The 27775-nt window shown below is 41.9% G+C and overlaps 1 protein-coding gene across 2 annotated transcripts; it reads right to left on the bottom strand.

Moving 5' to 3' along the window:
- Positions 1-1731: 1731 nt before the first annotated feature.
- pofut2 (protein O-fucosyltransferase 2) lies at positions 1732-20569 on the bottom strand. Of its 2 annotated transcripts, XM_062961578.1 has the most exons (9): positions 20359-20569; positions 17886-18136; positions 16712-16856; positions 15369-15476; positions 14088-14154; positions 10490-10615; positions 6588-6768; positions 4316-4439; positions 1732-2577 (listed from the first exon to the last, which is right to left on the bottom strand). In XM_062961578.1, the coding sequence occupies exons 1-9, from the start codon at positions 20514-20516 to the stop codon at positions 2424-2426; spliced, it is 1314 nt and encodes a 437-aa protein (XP_062817648.1). In that variant the 5' UTR covers positions 20517-20569; the 3' UTR covers positions 1732-2423. The 2 variants fall into 2 exon arrangements, with proteins under 2 accessions (XP_062817648.1, XP_062817655.1); XM_062961585.1 differs by lacking the exon at positions 17886-18136 and having other exon boundaries at positions 20359-20568.
- Positions 20570-27775: the final 7206 nt, after the last annotated feature.

Raw genomic sequence — 27775 nt, 5'->3', positions numbered from 1 at the left:
CCAGATTAGTTTGAAAAAAAAAATCCTATGCACACTACACATATCTAGTGCAACAAACATGGAAGAATACAATACTTAAAATGAAGAACTATTTTAGCCAACATAAATTAACCAGGATTTCAATGGGAAGTGTGGGCCTGGGTTTGGCTGATGAGATAGTTCGGCTAATTAGGATTAGTGTTGTATGCCTTTGAGTCATTGCAGACTTAGGACAATCCTAAGTCTAAAGCAGTGATTCCCAAAGTGGGCTCTACCGCCCCACGGTGGGCGCTGGCGCGATCCAGGGGGGCAGTGATGGCACCTATTATGAGACGGGGGCGGGGCCAGAGGAGGGGCGGGGCCTCTTCCCAAGTGCCAGAAACAGGGCTGAGCCCCTGAGGCACCTGTTAGGACACACAGGGGGCGGAGCTAGAGGAGTGGGCGTGGCTTCTTCCCAAGAGCCCGAGACAGGGCTGAGAATCTATACCTATCCTGAGGCTCTTGTTGGGACACAGAGGGTGGAGCTAAGGAACGAGGCGGGGCCTCCTTCCAAGAACCTGAGACAGGGCTGAGCCTCTCTACCTCTCCTGAGAGGCCATTTAGGACTAAAAGGTGGGGTGGGGGTCTCTTCCCAAGAGCATGAGACAGGGCTGAGCCTCTGTATACCTTTCCTGAGGCGCTTGTTAGAACATGGGGGCGGGGTATAGAGGTTCAGCTATCAGGCACTTGGAAGAGGCCCCGTCCCTTCTTCTAGCCCCGCCTCCTGTGTCCTGGAAGGTGCCTCTCCTGAGAGGCCTATTAGGACTAAAGGGCGGGGCTGGGGTGGGGGCGGGGTCTCTTCCCAAGAGCGTGAGACAGGGATGAGCCTCTGTATACCTCCCCTGAGGCGCTTGTTAGAACATGGGGGCAGGGTATAGAGGTTCAGCCCCGTCAGGCACTTGGGAAGAGGCCCCGCCCCCTCCTCTAGCCCCACCCCCTGTGTCCTGGCAGGTGCTGCAGGGCAGGGATAGAAGCTCAGCCCTGCTTCAGAGCTCATAACTCCGCCCATCCCAGTCCTGGCCGCCCATTTGTGGCCCCGCCCACCTCCCCTCGCAGCCCTGCATCTTGGACTAGGGAGAGGCTCAGCCCAGCCCTCTTGAGCAGGAGCCACGCCCACCCCTCTAAGCCACATCCCCTTTCCAGGGGGCGCTTGAGTCATGTTTTTTCTGGAAAGGGGGCGGTAGGCCAAATAAGTTTAGGAACCACCGGTCTAAAGCTTAGGGTGAGGGGGTGGGGTGGTAAATTACCTTGGAGGGTCGCATCTGCTCCGTGGGCCTTGGTTTGGGGAGCCCTGATCTAGCGCATCTGGTATCTTGCTTTTCCCATTCACAATTTGGCTTACACAATTTTGACCGTCCTATATAACATGGTGTCCTATCATCCAAATATTGTAAGCTATTAATTCATGGCTATACTGCACCTGTACAATGCATTGTTTGGAAGCTTCTGGAGCAAATAAGTAAGCATTGTGGCAGTAGCCCCTCTACTGGTACACGAGATCAGTGCAGTTCCCACAGTCCCTCAGTTGCACCACAAAGAACAACAAAAACAGTGCATTTTCTACAACACGTTTCGTGTGATTCGTAGGACAAAAGAGCTTATAGCATTTCAGATATGGAGTTCATGGTCAATATGGACGTATTCTTGGTAAGCTACAGGCCGAGAAATAGATATATGCTTATAAAAGTATATGTCGAACTAGGAAACTAACAATTTAAAAAAGTGAATTATTTTATTCATAATCAGCTGGTAAATCTATTTTTGGTTACAGCAGACAACTCTTGGAAACAAAAATAAACAAGGCAGATATTTAATAAGGAACGAAAATGACAATACAAGTGAGCAGAATATTACACAGACATGTCAGCTTTCCTATACAACAACTTTGGCTAGAAAAGCTACCTTGAAGGCTACCTATGGTAGATCTGTTACTCAAGGGATCCCTGTGTAGTCACACTCTGAATTATTATCAATGCCTATTCAGAAAAAATAATAATAGAAGGCCTTTGTGAAGAACCAGAAATTTTATAAACAAGACCTTACAAAATTAGGGTTATATCTTTAAAAAATCCTTGTAAACATACAAAGTAAATCACAATCAGAGGAAAGGCTCTATTAATCTGAAGAATATAATACAAGCTGGTATTATATTACCAGAAAACATGGCAGCTGTTGAAAATATGAACTGATCAAATCCAAAAAGAGAGACCCTTGATATTTTCTAAGAAAACCTGTCCATAATGCTGCCATACTGAATCAACCGTGTATGAGTGAAGAAGGGATTTACTACCATTAGTTTGTGCTTAGCATGAAAAATGAAAGACAAACCAGCATTAAAAACATCCCCATGATTGTTTCATTGCTTTGGTGAACCCAAAGATTGTAGTCCTACAGATGGAGATAGTTTAATATATGATTTTCCAGTGAGTCGGTTGTTCGCATGATTTCTCTTCATCGCCACAAAATCTGTTGTAAGTTGTTTTGGGGTCAAAACCAAGAATCTCCCTTTCCTCGTGAATGCGGAAGGAAAATGTTGAGACTGAGGTACCTATAAAATACCTGAGAATACAAAAACAAGTAAGTGGAGATGGGAACAGGCATCTGGTAAGAAAACGCTCAGTTTCGCACCAGCTCCAACTTTTTCTCAGATGGACTGTATATTGGAGACGTTCTCATAGCTTGGAGAGAGAATAAACAGAACGGCCCTTGGGTCCAGTGTGTTTCTGAATCAATGGAAGAGCATAATGGGGTCTTGCAAGGCAAGGAGGACCATGGGATGACTCAGCTGCGGATCAGGGCAGTACTACCCTAACAGGCCATTTCAGAGTCCCAAATTGGTGGGATTACAGAGTAGACCAACCCCAATGGGGACATCTGGTATCCGTTTTAAGAGTCCTGAATTGTGAAAGATTACCTTTTATGGGCCTACTGAGTTCATTTAATTCAGAGAAATAACTCAAACAAAATGAACAGAACAAAAAAAAAATCCCAACACAATATTACTGTCCTGATCTGCGGCTGAGCTGCCCCATGATCTGCCCTGCTATAAGACCCCATCACACTCTTTAGCAGCACACACCAGACTTAAGGACTGTTTGGTGTCTCTCATACATAGCCCAGTCCAGCACAAACTCCTCATTAGAAGATGGGTGCACTTGTAATCCTCTGAGACTGACTGTCATCTTTAGGGCGGTAAAGCTCAAACAAATGTAGGAGTTAAATGCTGATCCCCAGAGCGTGAAACTCTTTCCTGTTTCAAGTGGAGGCAGGACAGAACTGGGAAAGTGTGACTGTCTCTCCCCTTTAGCTTGGTAAGGGTGATTGGCAGATTGTAGCCCTACTTATCTCGCATGGGGGGAAAGCCAGATCCAGTGTGACGGATTCCCTCCCTACTACTGCAGAAGAGAAAACTTCACAGTGAATACAGCTAGTTCTGTTTTGCCTGGACAAAGGAACCAAATTAATTAAGGGCATCGAAGGCGAAAGTAGCAAGTAGAATGCTCCATGCATACTGTTTCACAATGACAAGAGCAAGTGGAGTGAAAAAGTGATGCCTTTAGAGCCATGTATCATCTAAATAATTTAGCAAGGGTATGAGAAATATGCCTCAGAAATCTGTCAAATATAACTATAGTGCTTTGAGAGGCCCATCTAATGCAGAAACCAGATCTGAATCTGTCACATCTGGTTCTACTACAGAGTTATAGCAGTTTAACATTGCTTGGGATTTGTAGTAGCTCTCTGACAGGGAAGGCTAAGTATCTCTCAATGCTACAAATCTCATACTTCCATAGCAGTAAGCTGTGGCAATTTAAGTGGCATCAAACTGGTTTAATTCTGCAATATACTGAAAATCTCTTTTCTGTTTCAGGAAAGCCTTTTATGACATAAAGACACGTACTGTATATGCTCATGTGTAAGTCAAAGGAAAGTTCTGGAGGGAAAGCACCAGCACCACCTTAAGCAGCTAACCACCTCTGGTGTCATTTACTTATCCAGGAAGGCTAGAAGCAGTGCCACGGTGGAGAACAGAGGGGATTGGTGCTGCATTTAGATTCCACCAAGATGGACTAAGGTCTCATCTTTCGCCACTCAGAGAATTGTGAAGTACTTACATTAATTAGTGATTACACTGACCCATAGATAAGTCAATCCAGGATTTTTGAGGCTGATTTTTGACCAAAAGTTTTAGACTTATACATGAGTATGTAACGTAACTTTGATCTTCAGGAGATCAACATATAGATATACCTGCAGACTGTTCAAGCAGAAATCTAATAAAAAGCAACATAGTTACCTGGCATGTGCGCATATCCATTGGTCAATAACAGCAATTCCTCCGTCTTTATACTGTTCTACCTCCTCCCAAGTGGGTTCAAACCTCACCATTTGTGGAAGCAATCTCTTTAGCTCTTCAGTCTCTGAAAAGGAACACCAAATCAATTGTCCTGTCAGCTAAGGGCTGTAATGTGTACATGCTTTGAGGTCACCTGCTGATTTATGACAACTCTATGAATTTCACAGGATTTGGTTAAGTAAAATATAGCCTACAGCACCTGGTATTCACCTGCATTCTCCCATCCAAGTACTAACCAGAGCTAGATCCAGTATAGCTTCCAAAATCAGCTAGGATCTGGTGCCTTTAAGCCAGTGGTTCTCAACCTATGGGTCCCCAGATGTTTTGGCTTACAACTCCCAGAAATCCTAACAGCTGGTAAATTAGCTGGGATTTCTGGGGATTGTAGGCTGAAACACCTTGAGAACCACTGTTTTAAGGGATTGTTATTGTTGTGTTTATACCCCACTTTTTATCTCCATAAAGGAGACTTACATTAAAAGCATTTCAGTACAATTTAAATTCTACAACTATATAAACATTAACACAGAATTAAACATCACTGGTATTTTAAAAAACCAGTTAAATTCAATATATACATATTTAAAAGTAAAAACCACAGCAACCCCTGACTTAATCTTTAAAAAACTGTCTTTTTTAAAAGCCTGTCTGAATAAAAAGGTTGGCTGTACAACCACCATAACCACAATTTCTTAGGCAATTGTGCTTTTTTTTTTTTAAGAGTAGACAGAATGAGTAAAAGGGGGGGAAAGGGAAGGAGGGAGAAACAGGCAAAAGATTTAGTCTTTTTGAAGACTAAAGTATATTATTGTCCATTAAAGCATTTATTCAGTTCACAGATTTGTTTATAATGTAGTGAAATCATGGGAACAGGAAAAGAAAATTTGCACAGGCAACTGATGAGCCCTTAAGAGTTAAACTGAAAGACCAGCATCCAATCTAAAGTCAGAAGAGTGTGAAGACTTACCAACGGGTTTAGAAGGGATTGTGCATTGTTAGAGGAAGACCGAGACGTATAACCAAACTGCAATGTGAGCATTTCTAGTATCTGGCTGGGAATTTCCCAGCATACCCTGCATGCCAGTCACTGGCTAATTTTATCTTGAAAGGAAGGGTGGGAATTCTGACCAGGATTTGGGTCTAGTTCCCAAGTTAGCAACTGTGGTGCTGGGCAAATGGAAGGGACCACTCTCACAATGAATTACTGGATATGCCTCCTTACTCCAGGATGAAACAGAACAAGCTCTATTTGCGTGGATACAATACCTATCAAGGTTTCAAGGCTTCCCAGTTCTATAGTACATCAAGTCCACTATGGAATACTAGTCTAGATCTTCCTCTTAATGAGTCAGCAATGGGAAACTATGACAATGGTTAATTTTTGTTCCCACACCCCTCCAAGCAGGTTACATTATTTCGCTGTTAATTCTGACTTCCAGTTTGAGGGGACTCTACAGAGTTTAGAGAGAGGCTTTAATAAATTTGCTGATTTTGGAGGCATTTGAGAGCAACAACAAAACTTTGGGGGAAATTTGGAAAAAGTTCCAAATAACAAAGGTGGTTTCATGAATCCTAGGCCATAGGTATACATACACATAGGCAGGTAGTCCCTAGTTACAAACATCCAACTTACAAACAACTCTTAGTTAAAAAGAGGGGTGAGACAACAGGAAGTTAGAAAATGGAAATTCACTCCTGGAAGAGTTATCATGGGGAAAGGTGTCTCCACTGAAGCTTTATCACGAATCCTTGACTCCACAACAAGTCAAAATTTTCAAAATCCAATGATCACAGGGGCAGAAAGTGAGGTGAAATCCTTTGAACAGGGACAAAGACAGCAAAACAAACACCACGGGGGGTGTTAACCCTTCCCTATGCTATCTAAAGCAAAAGTTTATACATATTTGGCTGGAGTTACACTTTATAATGTACCATCTCCAACTTACAAACAAATTCAACTTCAGAACAAACCTATAGAACCTATCTTGTTTGTATACATATACGTCTATATCTCCATGGGCACACAATAAGCAGTCTACACAATCACTTCCTCCACTGTCCTCCTGGAAGCAACAGAAATGGGGAAGTTACTCTGAGGTAAAAGGGAACTTAAATATATCCCATACTTCTCTACTTGGCATAATGGTAAAATGATTTTTTGGGAGAGGGGGGATGCAAAGTAATAAATTGATCAGTAAAAAATAATACATACCCTCCACAACGGCATCAGTGGCTACAAAAACTCTCTCAAGTTTATGTAACTTTAAAAGGCTGTGGATTTTCTTAACAGCGCCTTGGATGCTAGGTACATCACTTCTGTGACCCCAGATGAAGTCTTTCCGCCTGAGGTGAACTGCAAGGTATGGGCCACCTATGGCCGTGCCCAGCTTTACCTAGCACAGAAGAACAGGCTGAAACTGAAATAAAATGGCATGGATTCAGTGGAAAAATAGCAAGCTCAAGTTCTTGATTTGCAATTCTCAATGTAAATTGTCAATTAGCATATTTAAAAGAATTTTAATCGAATTGAATACTCATCAACAGTTTTAATTAGGCATAATTAAGATACCTTGGTTTAAAGGAGTTTTTAAATTGGAGAGTGTGTATTTTCCTACAAGGATAGCCTCCTTTAGGACAATGTACCCATAACATCATTCAAATACACAGGCCCTACTTCATTGTACACACACTACAGCTTATGCAAGGATTACACGCCAAGAAGAAGCAGCCACATTAAAAAAAATACACATAGAACAGACTTCAATTTGCTTGTTATGCTTGATTCCCATCATATTTGTAAATGATGTTTCCTCTATGGATCTTTCTAAATACTGTATTTCTTCAACTGTAAGGCACCATCAATTGTAAGATGCATCCTAATTTCAGTACCGTCATCACCAACAAAAATACATAAGATACACCTGCAGTTCTAAGATGCACCCCATTTTTAGAAATCTTTGTATAGGAACAAAGTGTGTCTTAGAATTAAAAAAACACAGTAGTATTTCAAATGCTTGGATAATTATTATGGAAAATGTGTTATTTGTTGCTATAGATACTAAATGTTTTGTCTTAAAATACGATTTAAACACATTTATAGTTGTTATAACAAGAGATCTATGGGTTGCTCACTTCCAGATTTGTTAATAAGACTATCAGTCTTCTTCCAGCTTTTCTTGATAGTTATATATTGGCCCTTTGATTTGTTTTTGCTGCTCCTGTAATAGATACTATCATCATCCATTGGAGAGCCTTGTTATAACCACTAGTTATTATTAACCTGATTTATTTTTGCTTCATTACTATTGCTTGAGATTTTATTATGCAAGTTCCACTGAGAGGACAACTTAAAGCGAGGCCTAAAATGATTTCAAATTTTATTTAAAATAAAGTAGGAAAAGTGTTCGATCCTGGTACTGTGAATGTATTCTTACTTCCATTCATTTCAAAAGCACAGCCATGGAGAAAGGCTAATGAGATAAAGGTCTCAATCTACCTAGAAGGAATGTTTATGCTTTAAAGGTAGTATGGGAAGATACAGGCTACTGCATCTACTATTGGGTTTGTGTTTAAGAAATTCACATCTTTGTGATTTACAAAGGTCCAGAATATGCTATTGCTTTTTCCTTTTGATGCTTACCATTTCTGACAAAAATATATTACAACTGCTTCTTGTGCCACGTGAACAAAAGACAGACACATAGTATAAAAGGATCTGACTAGCGCACCACAATGTTTCCATGGAATGTGCAATCTATTCATAGAACATAGAATCAAAGGAGTTGGAAGAAACTAAAGGGGACATTCAGACCAATCCCTTTCCATGCAGGAAAAACATAATCAAAGCAGCCCCACAGATGACCATGGCTTCCATCACATTCTGAGGCAGTGAGCTCTTAAGGTGAGGAAGTTCAGCTGAAATCTCCTTTCCTGTCATTTGAAACCATTGCTCTATTGAGTCCTAGTCTCCAGGACAGCAGAAAACAAGCCTGCTCCCTCTTCCATATGATATCCTTTCCCATATTTAGACATGGCTATCATGTCTCCTCTCAACCTTCTCTTCTGCAGACTAAACATACCCATTTGTTTAAGCCGCTCCTCATAGGGATTCATGATCTCCAGGCCTTTAATCCTTTTAGTCACCCTGCTCTGGACACCTTCGGCTTAGAGTCTTGAATAGTGGTGCCCAGAATTGGACACAGTGTTATTCCAAGTGAAGTCTGACCAAAGCCGAATAGAGGAGCACCATTGCTCTCCTTGATCTAGACCAGGCATAGGCAAACTTATATTAGGAATTGTGGGAGTTGAAGTCTAAAACACCTGGAGGGCTGAAGTTTGCCCATGATCTAGACCAGGGGTCCCCAAACTAAGGCCCGGGGGCCACATGAGGCCCATCGACGCCATTTATCCGGCTCCCGATGCAGCGGCAGCTCCCTCCTCCTTCTCCGAGGAAGGCGCATGTAGCCTGGTGCGCGCTTTCCAAAGCTGTGCTTGTTTATAATGGTACTTTCATTATTATTTAATTCATTATTAATTATTAAGGGGTGCTTTGCTAGTGCTTTTGGTGCACAAAGGCAGAAGGGGGTTGGACTAAATGGTCCAAGGGGTCTCTTCCAACCTTCTTTGCTATTATTATTATTATTATTATTATTATTGACAGAAGGACACAGTATAACACAGCAAACGAGATATATATGCTGGATTTTGTATCACAAAATTACAAGTCGAACACTTCCCAAGCATTTAGGACTGTGTGATATATTATTATTAACAACAACAACAACAACAACAACAACATTGAGGCTGGGAGGCCATCTGCCAGGGGTGCTTTGCTTGTGCTTTTGGTGCACAAAGGTAAAAGGGGGTTGGACTAAATAGCCCAAGGGGTATCTTCCAATCCTCTTTATTATTTTTATTATGATTATGATTAATATTTAGGCTGTATTTGTTCCACTTTTGTTTTTTTACTTCAAAATAAGATATGTGCCGTGTGCATGGGAATTTGTTCATAGTTTTTTAAAACAACTATAGTCTGGCCCTCCAATGGTCTGAGGGACTGTGAACTGGCCCCCTGTTTAAAACGTTTGGGGACCCCTGATCTAGACACTATACGCCCTTTCGATGCAGGTGCAAATCCCATTGGCTTTCTTAGCTACCACACCACAGTACTGACTCATGTTCAGCTTGTGTCACCCATCCTATATCTTTGCTTTTTTTTGGCAAAGTGTAGTATCCTATGTTTTTCTTTGTTGAAATTCGTTTTGTTAGTTTTAGCCCAGCTCTCTAATCTGTTAAGATCATTTTGATTTTGTCGTCTGGAGACAGAATCCCTCCTAATTTGGTGTCATCTGCAAACTTGATAAGCATGCCTTCTAAACCTTCATTCAAGTCATTAATAAAGATGTTGGACAGCACTGGGTCTAGGACTGAATGCTGCAGCACTCCACGAGTCACTTCTCTGCAGGATGAAGAGGAGCCATTGGTGACCACCCTTTGGGTTCAGTCGCTTAACCAATCATAAATCCACCTAACAGTAGTATTATTTAACCCACCTTTATCATGGTTTCTGCATATTTGGACTGGCTAACTGGTATAGAGGGTTTGCTTTCATGAGACAATACACATTATGGAGATATATGCCGTCCAGTACTATATTTGTAGACAGGGCTTCCTGACTTTACATCCTTTGATTAGCAATGTGTCTGTGTAGCAAGATGACCCACCCAAGGTGACAAATGGGCTGAATGGCCAGAATCCCATCTAAGAATCCCATCTTTTAGTGACAGAGAAATTAAAATGGCTGTTATTCTTGCTTTTCGTGGATAAAAAACATATCTTGATTTGGCTGATTAGGATTTGGCTGTCAGAAATGTCAGTGAAGAATACTTTGAGTTTTCAAGTTGACTTGCTGCCTTATCTTTCCCCTTAACAGTTGGGATTTCTTGACAGTGTATTTAAACCAATTTTCTTGAAGTTTATTGAAACCCTTTCTTTAAAAAACAAAACCTTGCACTACTTTACTGTGTCCCAAAATAGTTCTTCACAGCAACCAAAACAATTAACAGCAAAGGCCTGCAAGGAAATGAATGAAACAGGTCTGTAGCATTACTTTACCTTCATTTTTGTCCAGTCCTCAACATACTGTGTCCTGTCCTTCTCATCAGTAGAGTTTAAGTACTGGGCTCTAAACAGGTCCCCCACCACACGAAGGTGTTTAGCAAATACCATACTTCTCCGAGTCTATTAAAAAAAGAAGAAAGATACCAAGAACTAGATTAGACTCATTTCGACATCATTATAGGAATAAAACTACAGAGCTCAATAGCAATGACAATACCAATGGAATGGCATAAAACAGATATTTAAGAGAAAATAGGGTTCAACTGAGAATGACAAGAAAGAGCATAGAATTTTACCAAACTTCATTATGTTTGCATTAAGACAAACGTATTAAGAGGCTGTAAGTAAGTCGAACAAATCATTACCCTCAATGTTGTTAAACATGTGAGATGCATCTGTTACTTCACTGAGATCTCAGGACGACTAGCAAAGTACATTTTATAGGATAAGGTTAGGGACTAATTAGAATTACCATCAATTACTAAAGGAAAAGAATTTTCAATCTTCCCGTAACTATAAAAGAAGTGAGAATCTCAACACTAAAAGCAGGGTGGGGTGGGGGGTTTGAGGGGCAGCTTTGGATGGAGATGGTTCAGTTTTACAGACTATACATTTGGACTAGCTAGATTATACATATACAGTGGGCGGGGGGGGGGGGGGGGGGAGTATTTAGTCAGATACCAATTGTACAAGTTCCCCCACTTAAAAAGATGAGAGAGGCCTGTAATTGACATCATAGGTAGACCTCAACTATGAGAGACAACATGAGAAAACACATCCAGAAAATCACATCGTCTGATTACAGGCCTCTCTCATACTCCCCCCCCCCCCCCCCCCCCCCACTGTACATATTTTTGAAGATGGTGGGAAAGCTAAGGTCATTATTATTTATATAAAAGATATACCTGCAGTGGAGGTGGGCTTTTATGAGCATCTGCCACAATCAGACTATGAGTTTAGTAGGAATTTTAGATAAGCACTACCACTTATTTCAGACGAAGGAAAACCCAATCTGAAATCTACATCTTTCTGGGTGACTTGGGAAAGCTGCATCTGCTTGGATTACTCCCTAAAGTAATCCCTGAAGGAAAGGGGAGGACAGGGAAAGTCTTAACTCACTGTTCTGCTCATGGAATGCTTCCATGAACACAACTCACCTGCAAGCATTCCTGTGAATGGAACAAAAAGGATCAAGCCAGTAAATCTGATTACTGTATTTATTCACATCTAACGTTGATCTTGTTTGGTTAAATTACCTTGCCAAAATTAGGGTGCACATTAGATTTGCGTAACAGGGTAATCTTAATGCTTAGCCAAAGCAATAGGGGAAGCTTCTTCAGGAGCACATGGAGCTTCTATTTGACGGATGTCATCTATAATTTAAATTGTCATAGCTCAATGCTATGTAATTCTGGTATTTGTAGTTTGATGAGGCATCTGCACTCTTTGGCAGAGGAAGTTCAAGGCCTTGTAAAACTACAGCCCCCATGATTACATTGCACTGAACCAATGCAGTTAAAGTGGACTCATTCTACAGTATAGATGCACCCAAGGTTCCTTTTCCACTGCTGAAAGCTTTGGTGTTCCAACAAAACTGTTTTGAAAGAAGAAATTCTAAGCAGGCAGTAATGGGCATACTGTATATACAAAGAGTGCACCTTTTGCTGCTGCGCATTACATTCGTCAGTAAATACTTTTTTGGTTTCAGCGTTTTGAAAATTGAGGTACACATTAGATTTGATGGCGCATTAGTCTCGTGTAAATACAGGTAGTAATGAGGAAATGAGAAGAACCCTTAGATAAACTGGAGCATTGTTGAAATTGCTTTCTAGAGGTTCAAAACAGGGTTTAGATACACCAGTATTGATAGGTTTTGAATATGGGTATTATTTTGGACAAGAACTGTAAAAAAACTTCAAATAAGAGAATTAAAACAAAGGATCTAAGGCTCTGAGGGCCCATCTACACTGCCATTATAATGCAGATTGGGCCGCATTACATGGTCACTGCAGACTTATATAATCCAGTTTAACTGCATTTAACTACAATAGTCTTGTTTACCCAACGTTCTGGATTATCCAAAGCAGTGTGCATCCTGCCCAGATCCACAGCTGTTTCTCTAGACAGCAAGACCTGAACTTTTTACGGATTTAACTTCCAACAATGTTGTTACTGCAAGTTCATTTTATGCAGTTCTATATTTATTTGAAGTCAATTTTTTAGTAGTCAATGTGTTCAATACATGTGATCTTTTGGAGCTAAATTCGTAAATACAATAATTCCTACATAACGTTACCATGTACTGAACTGCTTTTTCTGTCAATTTGTTGTAAAATATTATGTTTTGGTGCTTAATTTGTAAAATAATAACATAATTTGACGTTTAAAATGCTTTTCCTTAATCCCTCCTTATTATCCAACATTTTCGCTTATTCAATGTTCTGCCGGCCCGTTTATGTTGGATAAGCGAGACTCTACTGTAGATGATATGAGTCTACACTGACCACATAAAGCAGTTGATCTGCACTCGAATGGCAGTGTAGATGGGACCTAAAGTGTACTGTAACAAGATAAAAAAGAAACAAGTAGCACAATGCTTTGTTAGTGTCAATTGTGAGTTTGGGTTAACAATGGCTGGTACAGTGTTCCCTCACTACTTCGCGGTTCACTTTTTGCAGATTCGCTGTTTCACGGTTTTTCAATAAACTCTAAAAGACTATTAGAAATCATACAAAATTACAATTTACAGCCTAAGGAAGGGAGAAAGAAGAAGCCGAAGAGAGAGAAAAGGAGCCCAAGCAGCAACGGGAGGAGAAGGAGGCGATTTATCAACACATGATTGGTTGATAAAGACTTAAAATAGTGTATAACTACTAAAATAATGTATAAATATTAAAATAAATATAACGTCCCTACATCATGGATTTTCACTTATTGCAGGTGGACCTGGAACCTAACCCCAGTGATAAGTGAGGGAACACTGTATATAGTGCTAGTGTTGTGCTGTGCTAGTGATATAATACACAGTATGTAAATATTATTTGTAAGTCGCTCTGAGTTCCCTTCAGGGCAAGAAGGGCCGGATATAAATGTAGTAAATAAATAATAAATAAATTAACTGATTTGCATTAAATGGTATTTTTATTAGATTTAAATAATCCATGATCCGATATAAAATAAAATGGAGTCCCTAGTGCACTAAAAGCTGTTTTGTGATTGATAGGAGAAAAGCTGCAAGTGAAGTTAGTTTTGCTTAATTTATTTTGTTTTATTTGTGAGTATACTCAGCAATAAAATCAACATGGTATCAGAATTGGTATGATCCTTTTAATATTCTGGGATTGCAGACAACCAAATGTGGTAAAGGCTGTAAATGTGAAACCTGATAAAATGGTTGAATGGTTGAACAAAGGGGGCCCACTCAGAAAATGCATAATAACAGAGTCTCTTTATATGATAAGCATTCTGTTGGGGAGTTCATCAAGATGAAAGAGAATGGCACGATACAAAATACAGGGCATTATATAACTGTTAGCTTTGAGGAAATTTTTCCAAGTGATAAATTCTTAACAGAACAGGATACAATACTTACATTCCAGTAGTCCTTCCCTCCATAGTGGTCGTGCAGAAGATTTTCAGCTCTGTCTAGCATCACTGACCTACCAAAATGGATGAAACAGCTAGTCAGTTTAATACAGCAGCTAACTGATAAAACTGAGTATATACTGCCAAGCAGTTTTGAATTAGTTATCCAATGAACTACAGTAAACTGAGACTCACTCCAGGATGCCTGAGCCCTGAGTTTGCAAGACTCAAGCAGGACTGTTAATAACAGGATCTTTCGGATGTCTTCAGTTCAGATAATCATTGTAAGCCAAAGTTAACAATGGAAAATAACAGCAACAACAATAGTGTGGGTGTGTATATTTGAGGTAGGGCAGGCTTCATAGTGAAGGAATGAGCAAAGTACTGCCCTCATGGTTTCTGTTGATTGGCAGAAATTACAATCCTCCCTTTTCTAAGCACCTGGAAGTGATGGGAAAATTAATCCAGCAACTGGGGAGATGGCTAGGCATGTATTAAGGTAAGCAGGGAACTGACTGAACTGAGCACAAGTTTAATGATGCTACTACAAGGTCTACTCTATGTAGGTGATGATGGCAAGATTTTCCTACCTTTTCAGCCAACACTGCATCAACATAATGTGGGATTGTTTAGTGGGATTGTTACGAGTAGTGAAGGACTCCTCTTAACATTTGAGAAAGATAGGACTTTGATGCTCTGCTCTGCTTAATTTGTACAACACTTTACTTTTAAAACCACTTGTAGATCTCACACAAACTCTGCGACAAAATGACTTAGTAACATCTGTGTTATAGAACTGCAACAAATTGCCTTCAAAATAGTTTGAAATTTTCTGTTCCTCCAAATGCAGCAGCCAAGTTGTTTCCAGGATCTACATCAGGGAACATATTACACCAATGTTGTGCAAGCTATCTCAGTTTGCAATTCATTCTGGTTCTAGTTCAATGTACTGTGATAAGTTGTAACTGGTTTGGAGCCAACCTATTTGAAGAACCATGTTCTTCCATGTGATGTTGTCTGCCTTTTATTGTTCTCATCAGACATTTCACAATAAAAAGAATGGGATAAAAGCAGGATCCATAGTGACGCCAAGTGATCTAAACTGAGCTTCAACTGTGCCCGTATCCTTTTTTGTGGTATTGGGAAAGATTTTAGATTGAGGGCACACAATGCTCACACAAAAACACTTCAAATTATATAAATGTATTAGAATATGATACTTGTTTTCTTCTTTTTAAATTTAAAAGTAATTTTGCTAACAACTGCTATAAAACAGAAAGTATCTCACCTAGCAGAGATGTTCAAAAGCAGTGGTGCTATGACAGAGGCAGAGCCCTGGACAGATAAACAGGTCACGTTAAGGCCTCGGGTTTCTTCATAACCCCAGAACCATCCCCTACAAATGTAGATGAAGAGATTGAAATATTAGCATATGTAAACAACTACTAATAAAAATACTGAACATTCATTTTTTTAAATAAAAAAATCTATATGATTTCTTAGTATAAAATATTTTTATTTGACTTTCAACAATAACACTATGTAACAACATTTGGAAAAAAAAAAGTTCTGCTCCTGATTTGAAAGTGTTTTCTTGTTCAAATTGTGTGGTATTTACTTTGAAAGTAGCTGTTAAGCTCCAGAAACGTTGTTTTTGTGGCTTCCACAAACTTTATTTATTTGTTTACGTCATTTCTATCTCACCTTTCTCATCCGAGGGGACTCAAGCCGGCTTACAGAACTGGCAAGATTCAATGCCAAGAAAACAACAATATAGTACAGTAAAAACATCAAGCAATAAAAACAATTAGGCATAAAACACATAAAACAATATACAAAACTTAAGACATATAAAGTGGATAAATCCATTCATCCAAAAACCTTGCGCATAATCCATGACACAGGCCAAGTCAAAGCCGTGAAATTTATTGGTTGAACGCTTGTGCGCATAACCAGGTTTTTAGCTTCTTTCTAAAGCCCAGAAGGGATGGAGCCTGCCGGATGTTGCTGGGGAGGGAGTTCCACAGCCAAGGAGCCACCACTGAGAAGGCCCTGTCTCTCGTCCCCACCAGTCGCGCTTGCGAAGCAGGTGGACTGAGAGCAGGGCCTCCCCAGATGATCTTAAAGTTCTAGTAGGCTCATAGGAGGAGATACGTTTGATCAGGTAAGTTGGACCAATAGCTAACCCTTTCTTTTCCACAACTATAGACAATCATAACTTTGTTAGGTAGATCACAAGTTTGTTAACATCACATGGCTTGCACAATTATCTAACAACTATTATTATTATTAATAATAATTTTTATTTATTATTAACTATCTAACAACTATTAACACAATAAATTTATTTTAACTTTATAAAGAAGTTTGCAAATAGAAAGCAAACAAATGAGGAACCAATATAAGCAGCAACAACATAGAAAAGGTGGAGCTGAACAAAAATAATGGAGCAGAAAAAAACCATAGAGCTTAACTAACTCTTAAGTGCTGTTCCTTCAATAATAAATAGCCAAGTAAGGAAAAGTAGCTGTCTACAACAAACTCACAAACTCTCAGAAAATGAGCCTACAAAAAAGAAGGTGCTTTTAGCCCAGTTCTTAACACAACTGCTGCATTATTATAGAAAATTACCTGTAGTATTTATGTTTGTCCATAGAATACATGAGTTGGTCAATGCATGGTCTTTCATCTATTTTCTCTTCCCAAGTCCCCTCTTTCCATCCTTCAGCATAGTTTTGCAGGACATACACCTGGTCAATAAAGGGCCCACCAGCCTCTGAATAACAAAGAAACAAAGATCAGGCATGACTATATGTATTTTATTTTTTAAAGTAGATATGAAAGAGTCCTACAGTGCAGCCAATTTATCTAGCTTTCAAACAATGTATATACAGAAACTAATATGGAAGTTACTAGAATGGGGTGGTGGTGGAATGGAGTAGTTTTCTGATTGTGGTTGCTGGATTTTCAGAAACAGAAAAATATTATGAAGAGGAGGCAGAGAAGAACTGTATACTATCTGAAAAGTTGAAGAAAACTACATTTTAATGCTATCATTACATGGTTTGTAAGTGTACATGTGCAGTAACAAAGATATTTGATCTTTGAGTTTGATATGGACTGTGCCTTTCAGCAAGGCAAAGTAAAGGTAAAGGTTTTCCCCTAACATTAAGTCTAGTCGTGTCCGACTCTGGGGGTTGGTGCTCATCTCCATTTCTAAGCCAAAAAGCCAGCATTGTCCATAGATGCCTCTGATGTCATGTGGCCGGTATGACTGCATGGAGCGCTGCTACCTTCCCGCCAGATCTACTCACATTTGCATGTTTTCGAACTGCTAGGTTGGCAGAAGCTGAGGCTAACAGCAGGAGCTCACCCTGCTTCCTGGATTCGAACCTCTGACCTTTCGGAGAGCAAGGTCAGCAGCTAAGCGGTTTAAGCCGCTGTGCCACTGGGGGCTCAGCAAGGCAAACTCACAGATATATGTATTTAAAAGGACATGGTGATGGTGAGAAATTTAACCAATTGCAATTTTTCAAAAGGTGTGCATATTACCAAAATAAATACATTCAACGGAAAGCACACTGAAAAGGTGTGAAGTGAAATGACTTCAAGACTGCTCAGGTTTTGGAAAGGTTTCTCTATCCATTCCAAAAATACAGCTATTCCTATTCTTCTCTGATACAGCTGTAGTTGTAAATGTTATTCCTGTCGGTTCACTAAATAGATAATCTCAGATGTATTGTAAATTTTAAAAATAAATATTATATTAAAAAATCCATCCTTCTATTTTTCTAGTATATTTTACCTGAAATAAATTCTTCATATTCAATGACAGGTATGTTTTTATTGAGGCTTGGAACATCAAAAAACTCAAACCAAGGAATCCGAACTTGATGGATGTCAGGACTCTGCCAGTGATACAGCCGTCCCCAGGGAGGCAAAACCAACACCCATGCTTCACTTTTCAGCAAAGTCTTTATGAGAGAGGCCACGCGTATATAGACATCTCTACGAAGGTTAAAACCTTCAGGTGGGTTCACATCATATAAAAGATACCTAGGATAACAAAACAAATATTATCACTCACAAATCTATTCAGACGTTTGGTTCTCAACCTGTGGTTCCCCAGGTGTTTTGGCCTACAACTCCCAGAAAGCCCAGCCAGTTTACCAGCTGTTAGGATTTCTGGGAGTTGAAGGCCAAAACATCTGGGGACCCACAGGTTGAGAACCACTGGTTTAAGCCAAGGTTCGCAATCACGTCTGAGAGAAATGGATTTTGAAAATCAGTATTTTGTAACAAATAAGGACAATTTCCAGAGATAAATTTAGTTATTACAGCAGCGCTTCTCAACCTGGGCTTGCGAGGAGGCTTCAGAAGGGTTGCCGAAGACCATCAGAAAACACATATTTCTGATGGTCTTAGGCAACCCCTTTGGCAGAGAAGACTGAAGATCTCTCCACCTGTCCTTTGACCCAATTCTATCATTGGTGGGGTTCAAGGGACTCTTTGATTATGGGTGAACTATAAATTCCAGCAAGTACAACTCCCAAATGTCAAAGTCTATTTTCCTCAAACTGCACCAGTGTTCAAATTTGGGCATGTTCCATCAAGTTTAGTCCAGATCCATCACTGTTTGAGTCCACAGTGGATGTAGGTGAACTACAACTCCCAAATTCAAGATCAATGCCCACCAAACCCTTCCAGTATTTCCTGTTGGTCATGGGAGTTCTGTGTGCCAAGACTGGTTCAATTCCAGCATTGGTGGAGTTCAGAATCTCTTTGATTGTAGGTGAAATATAAAACCCAGCAACTACAACCCCCGAATGACAAAATCAATCCCCCTCCCAACCCTATCAGTATTCAAATTTAGGCGTATTAGGTATTTGTGCCAAATTTGGTCCAGTGAATGAAAATACATCCTGTATATCAGATATTTACAAGATGATTCATAACAGTAGCAAAATTACAGTTATGAAGTCATAGAATCATAGAATCGTAGAGTTGGAAGAGACCTCATGGGCCATCCAGTCCAACCCCCTGCCAAGTAGCAATGAAAATAATTTTATGGTTGGGGGTCACCACAACATGAGGAAATGTATGTATGTATTTATTTATTTACATCATTTTTACCCTGCCTTTCTCCCCCCCCCCCCGGGGGGGGGGGGGGAGACTCAAGGCGGCTTATAATAAATAGGCTAAAATTCAATGCCTAAAAAGTGTACAAAACAACAATATAAAAGCAGATACCGTTACAAAATAAAATCACATTATATAAAATTTTAAACATATCCAAGATTAAAATCCATTCATCCAGAATCCTCAACATAAGTCTTGGTACAGGTCATGTAAAGTCCATGTTCTCATTCATTAAAAGCTTGTGTGCACAACTATGTCTTTAAGGCTTTCCTGAAGCTTAGGGGAGTTGGTATCTGCCGTATGTTGCTGGGGAGGGTGTTCCACAGCCGAGGAGCCACCACCGAGAAGGCCCTGTCCCTCGTTCCCACCAGCCGTGCCTGTGAGGCTGGTGGGACCGAGAGCAGGGCCTCCCCCGATGATCTAAGAGTTCTAGAAGGCTCATAGGGGGAGATACGTTCGGACAGGTAAGATGGGCCAGAACCATTTAGGGCTTTGTAGGTCAAAACAAGCGCTTTGAATTCGGCTCGGTAGCATATTGGCAGCCAGTGGAGCTGGCTTAACAAGGGAGTAGTGCGCTCCCTGTAAGCCCCTCTGGTTATTAATCTGGCTGCCGCCCATTGTACTAGTTGGAGCTTCCGGGCCGTTTTCAAAGGCAACCCCATGTAGAGCATGTTGCAGTAGTCCAAACGGGATGTATTAAACGTATTAAGGGGTTGCGGCATTAGGAACCTCATCACACTAGAGCTTGGATCCACTTTAAATCCATTTCATGGAGGGGGCTTTAAACAACTCAGCCAGACAGGTCCTGGGCCTCACCAAACTACAAACCCCAGAATTCTGCAGGAGGCAGAAACCGGATTTAAAGTGGATTCATGCTCTAGTGTGGTGAGGCAGTAGGAAGGTTGAGAACCACTGGATTACAGGATCAGATCCTGGGATATCAGGCCTGCCTGGAAGACCCAGAGAGAAGAGGAGGAGGGGAGAGAGACAGACCGTGTTAAATTCGTCTACTTCAGACCTGCTGAAGTAGACGCTCCCTCCCGCCCGACATCCCTTTTCTGTCCCTAAAGGCCAACTCAAGCCTTCTGAGGCGAGCCCAGGCTTAGCCGAGGGAAGGAGGCCCGGCCCGTTTTCCTCACCGTCGGAGAGGCGCCACGCCGGCGGTAGGGAGGGAGGAGGCGCTGTGCCCCGCCTGGAAGGCCTCGGAAGGGGGCGGCTGGGCCAAGGAGAGCCCCAGGAGGGCGGCCAGGAGCGGCCAGGGGAGAAGGAAGGCGCCATGCCTCGACTCCGCCGCCATCTGCGGCCTCGCTCGGAGGAGGAAGGAAGAGGGGGCGGGGCCAGTGGAAGCGCTGCCCAGGCCCCTCCATCGTAGAGCTTTTACTTGAGGGCTTAAGAGGGATGGGACTCGGCGGGGGAGGCTGGGCTGCAAGTCTCAGCAGGCCTTGGCAGGCCAGTCAGTGCTCTCCACCGAGGCCTCTAGCATGAGCAGCCATCTCTGCCTTGAAGGCAACCAGGCCCCACCTTTGCATTAGTTGCGGGAGGGAAGGAGGGACTCCTTATCTTCTATCTAACTATCTATCTATACTAGGCATGGGCAAACTTTGGCCCTCCAAGTGTTTTGGACTTCAACTCCCACAATTCCTAACAGCCTCAGGCTACCTCTATGCACGTAACCTCATATTGATTTTGCAGCTGCAAAATTCTCCCACCCTGGTTCACAGAGGGTGCCTCCAGGCAACATGCGCCAGGCCACCTATATGCATAATCTCACATTGACTTTGCAGCTGCAAGGCTATTCAATGCTATTCAAGCTGGCCAAGGGCAACATTGCCTCCAACAGATAAGAGTTCTTTCTCCCACCCTGGACATTATTCCACAGAGGGTGCCTCCAGGCAACATACGCCAGGCCACCTATATTCATACTCTCACATTGACTTTGCAGCTGCAAGGCTATTCAATGCTATTCAAGCTGGCCAAGGGCAACATTGCCTCCAACAGATAAGAGTTCTTTCTCCCACCCTGGACATTATTCCACAGAGGGTGCCTCCAGGCAACATACGCCAGGCCACCTATATTCATACTCTCACATTGACTTTGCAGCTGCAAGGCTATTCAATGCTATTCAAGCTGGCCAAGGGCAACATTGCCTCCAACAGAGAAGAGTTCTTTCTCCCACCCTGGACATTATTCCACAGAGGGCGCCTCAAGGCAACATACGCCAGGCCACCTATATGCATAATCTCACATTGACTTTGCAGCTGCAAGGCTATTCAATGCTATTCAAGCTGGCCAAGGGCAACATTGCCTCCAACAGATAAGAGTTCTTTCTCCCACCCTGGACATTATTCCACAGAGGGTGCCTCCAGGCAACATACGCCAGGCCACCTATATTCATACTCTCACATTGACTTTGCAGCTGCAAGGCTATTCAATGCTATTCAAGCTGGCCAAGGGCAACATTGCCTCCAACAGATAAGAGTTCTTTCTCCCACCCTGGACATTATTCCACAGAGGGTGCCTCCAGGCAACATACGCCAGGCCACCTATATTCATACTCTCACATTGACTTTGCAGCTGCAAGGCTATTCAATGCTATTCAAGCTGGTCAAGGGCAACATTGCCTCCAACAGAGAAGAGTTCTTTCTCCCACCCTGGACATTATTCCACAGAGGATGCCTCAAGGCAACATACGCCAGGCCACCTATATGCATACTCTCACATTGACTTTGCAGCTGCAAGGCTATTCAATGCTATTCAAGCTGGCCAAGGGCAACATTGCCTCCAACAGAGAAGAGTTCTTTCTCCCACCCTGGACATTATTCCACAGAGGGTGCCTCCAGGCAACATACGCCAGGCCACCTATATTCATACTCTCACATTGAATTTGCAGCTGCAAGGCTATTCAATGCTATTCAAGCTGGCCAAGGGCAACATTGCCTCCAACAGATAAGAGTTCTTTCTCCCACCCTGGACATTATTCCACAGAGGGTGCCTCCAGGCAACATACGCCAGGCCACCTATATTCATACTCTCACATTGACTTTGCAGCTGCAAGGCTATTCAATGCTATTCAAGCTGGCCAAGGGCAACATTGCCTCCAACAGAGAAGAGTTCTTTCTCCCACCCTGGACATTATTCCACAGATGGCGCCTCCAAGCAACAAATGCCAGGCTACCTCTAGGCACATACACTTACATTGACTTTGCAGCTGCAAGGCTATTCAATGCTAATCAAGCTAGCCAATGGCAAGATTTTTTTAAAAAAAAATAGTTTATTATTTTATATACCTTTCCATTCCTTTTCCATTCCCTTCTCCCTTCTCCCTCCCCACACCCTCCCCTCCCTCTTCCCTGTTGACAACTAAATTCTTTTTTTCTTGTTACATGTGCCTTCTTTCCATTATATCCAATGTTTTCTTCCAGCTTTCATCATCTAGTTTAACCAGGGGTCCCCCAAACTAAGGCCCAGGGGCCGGATGCAGCCCTCCAAGGCCATTTACCTGGCCCCCACCCACAGTTTTAGACTTAGGCTCGCCCAAAGTCTGAAATGACTTGAAGGCACAACAACAACAATCCTACTTGATTGGCCACATTATTCCACAGGCCCACACTTCCCACTTAAATCCTGATAAGTTTACAGTATGTTGGTTAAAATTATTTTTATTTTTAAATATTGTATTGTTCTTTCATTTACCAATATTGTAAATGAAATATTGTAAATGAATGATATGGTAATAATATAATATATTGTGTATACATATAATATTGATAATAATATTATAATGTAATACAATATAATATTTATTTATTTATTTATTTGTTACAGTATTTCGGTACCCTTCTCACCCAATAGGGGACTCAGGGCAGCTAATAATAATACAATATAATAATATTGTATAATATAATAATATGAATTATATATTATATATTAAATGTAATATTACTAATAATATTACAGTATAATGGTATAGTACAATATAGTAATATATAATGCTAATATTGTGCTATGCTAATAATATAATATATTGTATGTACATACAACTTGTAAGCTGCTCTGAGTCCCCTTCAGGGTGAGAGAGGGTGGGGTATAAATGTAGTAAATAAGTAATTGTTGCTGGGGGGTTTTTTTTGCACTACAAATAAGACATGTGCAGTGAGCATAGGAATTTGTTTGTTTGTTTGTTTGTTTTTTTCAAATGATAATTCGGCCCCTCAACAATCTGAGGGACCATGAATAGGCCCTCCACTTAAAAAGTTTGAGGACCCCTAGGTTTAACGGTCTGTAGCCACCTGCTAAATGGAGTCCATATTTCTTTAATTTTCTTCTGTCTCTCTGACCATGGGTTTGTTTGTTTGTTTGTTTTGCTTCTTATCATGACCATAATATCCAGTTGTATTTGATCCCACATATATTCATACCATTTTTCAAGTATCTATTTCTTTTTATCTTTCCACCCCCACGCTATTACTGCTCTAAACATTATCATCAGTAATTCTTGGTCTTGTTCCTTAATTCTGCTATCCCCATATAGCCCTATTAACACAATTTGCATATTTATGTCAATTTTTTTAGTATGTAATTCAACCTGGTTTAAGATTTGGTTCCAAAATTTTTGTATCTCTTCACATTCCCACCATAGATATGAGTATTGAGTACTATGCCTCCTGACACCCACAATGCCAACATTTGGGATTTAATGCCGGGCCACCTCTATGCACATACCCCCACATTGTCTTTGAAGCTACAAGGCTATTCAGTGGTAATCAAGCCGGACGATGGAAACATTCAAACTTGCCTCCAACAGACAAGGGTTATTTCTCCTACCTGGACATCATTCCACAGAGGGTACCTTCAGACAACAAATGCCAGGCCACCTCTATGCACATACTCTCACATTGACTTTGTGGCTGCAAGGCTATTCAATACTACTCAAGTTGGCTAATGGCAACATTGACTCAAACAGACAAGAGTTCTTTCTCCTGCCCTGGACATTATTCCACAGAGGGTGCCTCCAGGCAACAAATGCCAGGCCAGCGCTATGCACATACACTCACACTGACTTTGCAGCTGCAAGGCTATTTAATGCTAATCAAGATTAAATGCAATACTTTTTTCTTCTTCTGCATGGCGAAAAGAGGTTGGACTGGATGGCATCTGGGTTGCTGCTATTATTATTATTATTATTATTATTATTATTCCAAACGCTGGATGGCCACTGTTGGGGATGCTTTGAATTGATTCTTCCTGCATGGCAGAAGGGGTTGGACTGGATGGCCCCTGGGGTCTCCCACTGATTACTGTAAAATTTATCTTGGTTAAAACTGTTTTTCTTTTGAAATATTGTATCGTTCTTACTTTTCTTCTTTTTCTTTTTGCACTAAAATGAGACATGTGCTGTGTGCGTAGTGATTTGTTCATGTGTTTTTCCATTTGATCACACAGACACTCTCCATTCATCTGCTACTGGACCGGCCTCTCTGTCAAATTTTGAAACTAAATGTGTCCAAAGGTTTGCCCATGCCCCATACATATACATTATGTGTAATATATAATCTATAAATATTTCCTGGTGCTCCAGAAGAAACTTTTCTTCACAAAGAGCCCTGTGGCTGAAAAGGTTTAATAGATCATAAAGAGGAGATGAAGTGTGCCAAATTGCACAGATTTAGAGTTTGGGTTTAAAAGGAACTTTTAGTTCTGCTTTCGTTGAAAAATACCATTTTTTAAAACTATTGTGTGCATAGGATTACTAGATGTTCCTTATTTCCACAGGTGTTCTCTATTTGAGAATCAGTTACAAAAATCTTTATGCCTACTGAACAAAATGAGTAGGTAGAAATTTCACTCCAGTGGTTATTGGGGGAAGGATCCATATATACGCCATGACTTATGATGTCATTCCATGCTTGTCAGGCGTGAAGTCATGGGCTTGAGATGGGAACGTGTGCTCTTTCCTGTCTGAGAGGTTTCTTGGTCGGGAGGTCAGACGGAGAGAGAATGGAATGCTCGGAGGATGATTGACAGCCCATGGGAAGGAAGAGAAGGCAGTTGGGTAGTTGGCAGTTGGTCAGTTGGTCATGACAGAGCGGGGACAGGGAGGGAGGAGGGAGCGAGCGCAGGGCCGTATCGCCTGAGCCTCCTTTCCTCCAAGAACGGCTGTGTCTGTGAAGCGACATTCAAGGGCGATGGCTGTCTCTTCTTTGCGCCTGAAGGACCCTTGCAGGACTGCCATCGTCTCTCACACCGACACAGCGGAAAAAGCTTTGGAAAGAAGGCCAAGACATGAGGAAAAGCTGCATAATATGCAATAAGTGATTCAACAAATTAAATGCGGGAAGACCAGCTAATATTCTTGTTCGCAACTTTGGGGTGGAGGAGGAGAACCCAGAACGACCCCTGAGAAGCCCTTGCGGTCTGTGCAGCAAAACAAATCCGGACATCTCAATATGAAAAGACGACGTTGGGATAAATGGCAGTTACAAAGCCACTTAGTCCCAAACTACCAAGAAGTCTGTAAAAGATTGAATTGTCAGATTTGCGAGATTGTAAAAGAAGTTACAAATCTACCGAACTCTGGCTAAAAATCAAAACCTGGCTCACAGGGGAAGAAGCGTTTTGAGATCCACCAGGACTTGATGCCTGACCCATTGAAGAAGGAAACGGAGTGGAAGCCAATGACAAGTGCACTTAGAAAAGCAGGATCTGGATACAGGTGGAGCCGTCCCTTGAAGACTGTGGGAAGAAGAGAGACCGAGCTTGGTGGCAACAACAATACAAGAATTCACCGCCATTGGTGCCCAGATGGGAGTGAAAGTTCCTGACTGAGGGAAAAAGGAAAGCACAAGAGGTTGCTGCTGTTCCTGCATGTTGGAGGAGGAATCGCTAATGGGCAAGGTCACGGAAAAGAAGAGAAGGCTCCATCTTGAAGAAATGCGAATCCATCGATCGACTATGAAGAGAGCAATGTCTAGAAATTAATGAGGAATTTCTTGCTTGTGAAAACAAAGGGTCTTAAGACATTTTTCTGTATTTTCCCTTTCTTCCCTTTTTTCATTTTCGTCTTTCTTATCATTCTTTCTTTCTGTTACAATGTATATATCATGTAAAGTAGCTATTTAGGTTACATGGGATTTTTTGAGTAATACTGTAGGATCATACTGTATTTACTCAAGTCCAATGAGCACATTTATTGTCTAAATATCGTCAGCCAAAATAGGGTGCACATTAGACTTGAGGAGGACCAGAAAAGCCAGGAGCAACGGGGAGAGACCAGGCCTGGCTTGAAGCCCTGGCCTTTCCTGCCAGGCCTGGCTTGAAGCCCCTGTCTCCCTCCCTCCCTCCCATCAGCAGGCTCCAAATCGGAGCCCAGGCTCCTGTTCGCACTTGGGGCTTAGTAGCCAGCTGGGGAGAATGGGCTCCGAGTGCTCCTCTCCCACTGGCCCCACCAAAGGGAGATAAGAGAGAGGGCCCACGGGCTTCCTTCCCTTCCCTTGCTTCTTCATGAAGAGCCAGTGATGACAGATCTACCCTCACCCCCACCTTCACTGAACTGCTGGCTTCAGCTGCCTCTTTCTCCTCCTTGCAATCCAGGCTGCTTTTGTCTCAAAAGCAGGCAAGGAATGAGAGATCCAAATCTGCCATTCAAGCCCCCTTCCTTTGCATGGCATTGGATCCTTCCTTCCCTGCAGTCCCAGGCTGGGCTGGGTTGTAAAAGAGGCGACTGCAAATGAGGACTTGATACCACCAGGTATCAAGCAGGTAAGGAAGGAAGGATCCAACGCTGCCTCTCCCACCCCCACCCCCTTTGCCCAGTCTTGGACTCTTCCTTCCTTAGCTGCTCTTGAGAAGGCTGTGGTCAAAGACGCTTGCAGTCTCCTCCTTGCAATCCATCCCCCTCCCATCGGCCTTCAAGGAAGGAAGCATCCCACCTCTGGCAAAAAGAGCGGGTGGGAATGGCAGTCTTGCATCCTTCATTCCTTGCCTGGGCTTCAGGCTGCTTTTGATGCCAGAACCCAATTTCCAGGCCCAGGCATCAGGGAGTGAGGTTGCAAGGGGAAGACTTCTAACAACTCACAGAATCATAGAATCATAGAATAGTAGAGTTGGAAGAGACCTCATGGGCCATCCAGTCCAACCCCCTGCTAAGAAGCAGGAAATCGCATTCAAAGCACCCCCGACAGATGGCCATCCAGCCTCTGTTTAAAAACCTCCAAAGAAGGAGCCTCTACCACGGCCCGGGGGAGAGAGTTCCACTGCCGAACAGCCCTCACTGTGAGGAAGTTCTTCCTGATGTTCAGGTGGAATCTCCTTTCCTGTAGTTTGAAGCCATTGTTCCGTGTCCTAGTCTGCAGGGCAGCAGAAAATAAGCTTGCTCCCTCCTCCCTATGACTTCCCCCTCACATATTTGTACATGGCTATCATGTCTCCTCTCAGCCTTCTCTTCTGTAGGCTAAACATGCCCAGCTCTTTAAGCCGCTCCTCATAGGGCTTGTTCTCCAGACCCTTAATCATTTTAGTCGCCCTCCTCTGGACGCTTTCCAGCTTGTCAACATCTCC

Source organism: Anolis carolinensis, chromosome 1 (assembly GCF_035594765.1).
Source record: "Anolis carolinensis isolate JA03-04 chromosome 1, rAnoCar3.1.pri, whole genome shotgun sequence".
Lineage (NCBI taxonomy): Eukaryota > Metazoa > Chordata > Lepidosauria > Squamata > Dactyloidae > Anolis > Anolis carolinensis.
Note: the sequence above shows the minus strand (reverse complement) of the source record. Positions and strands in the feature narration are given on the sequence as shown.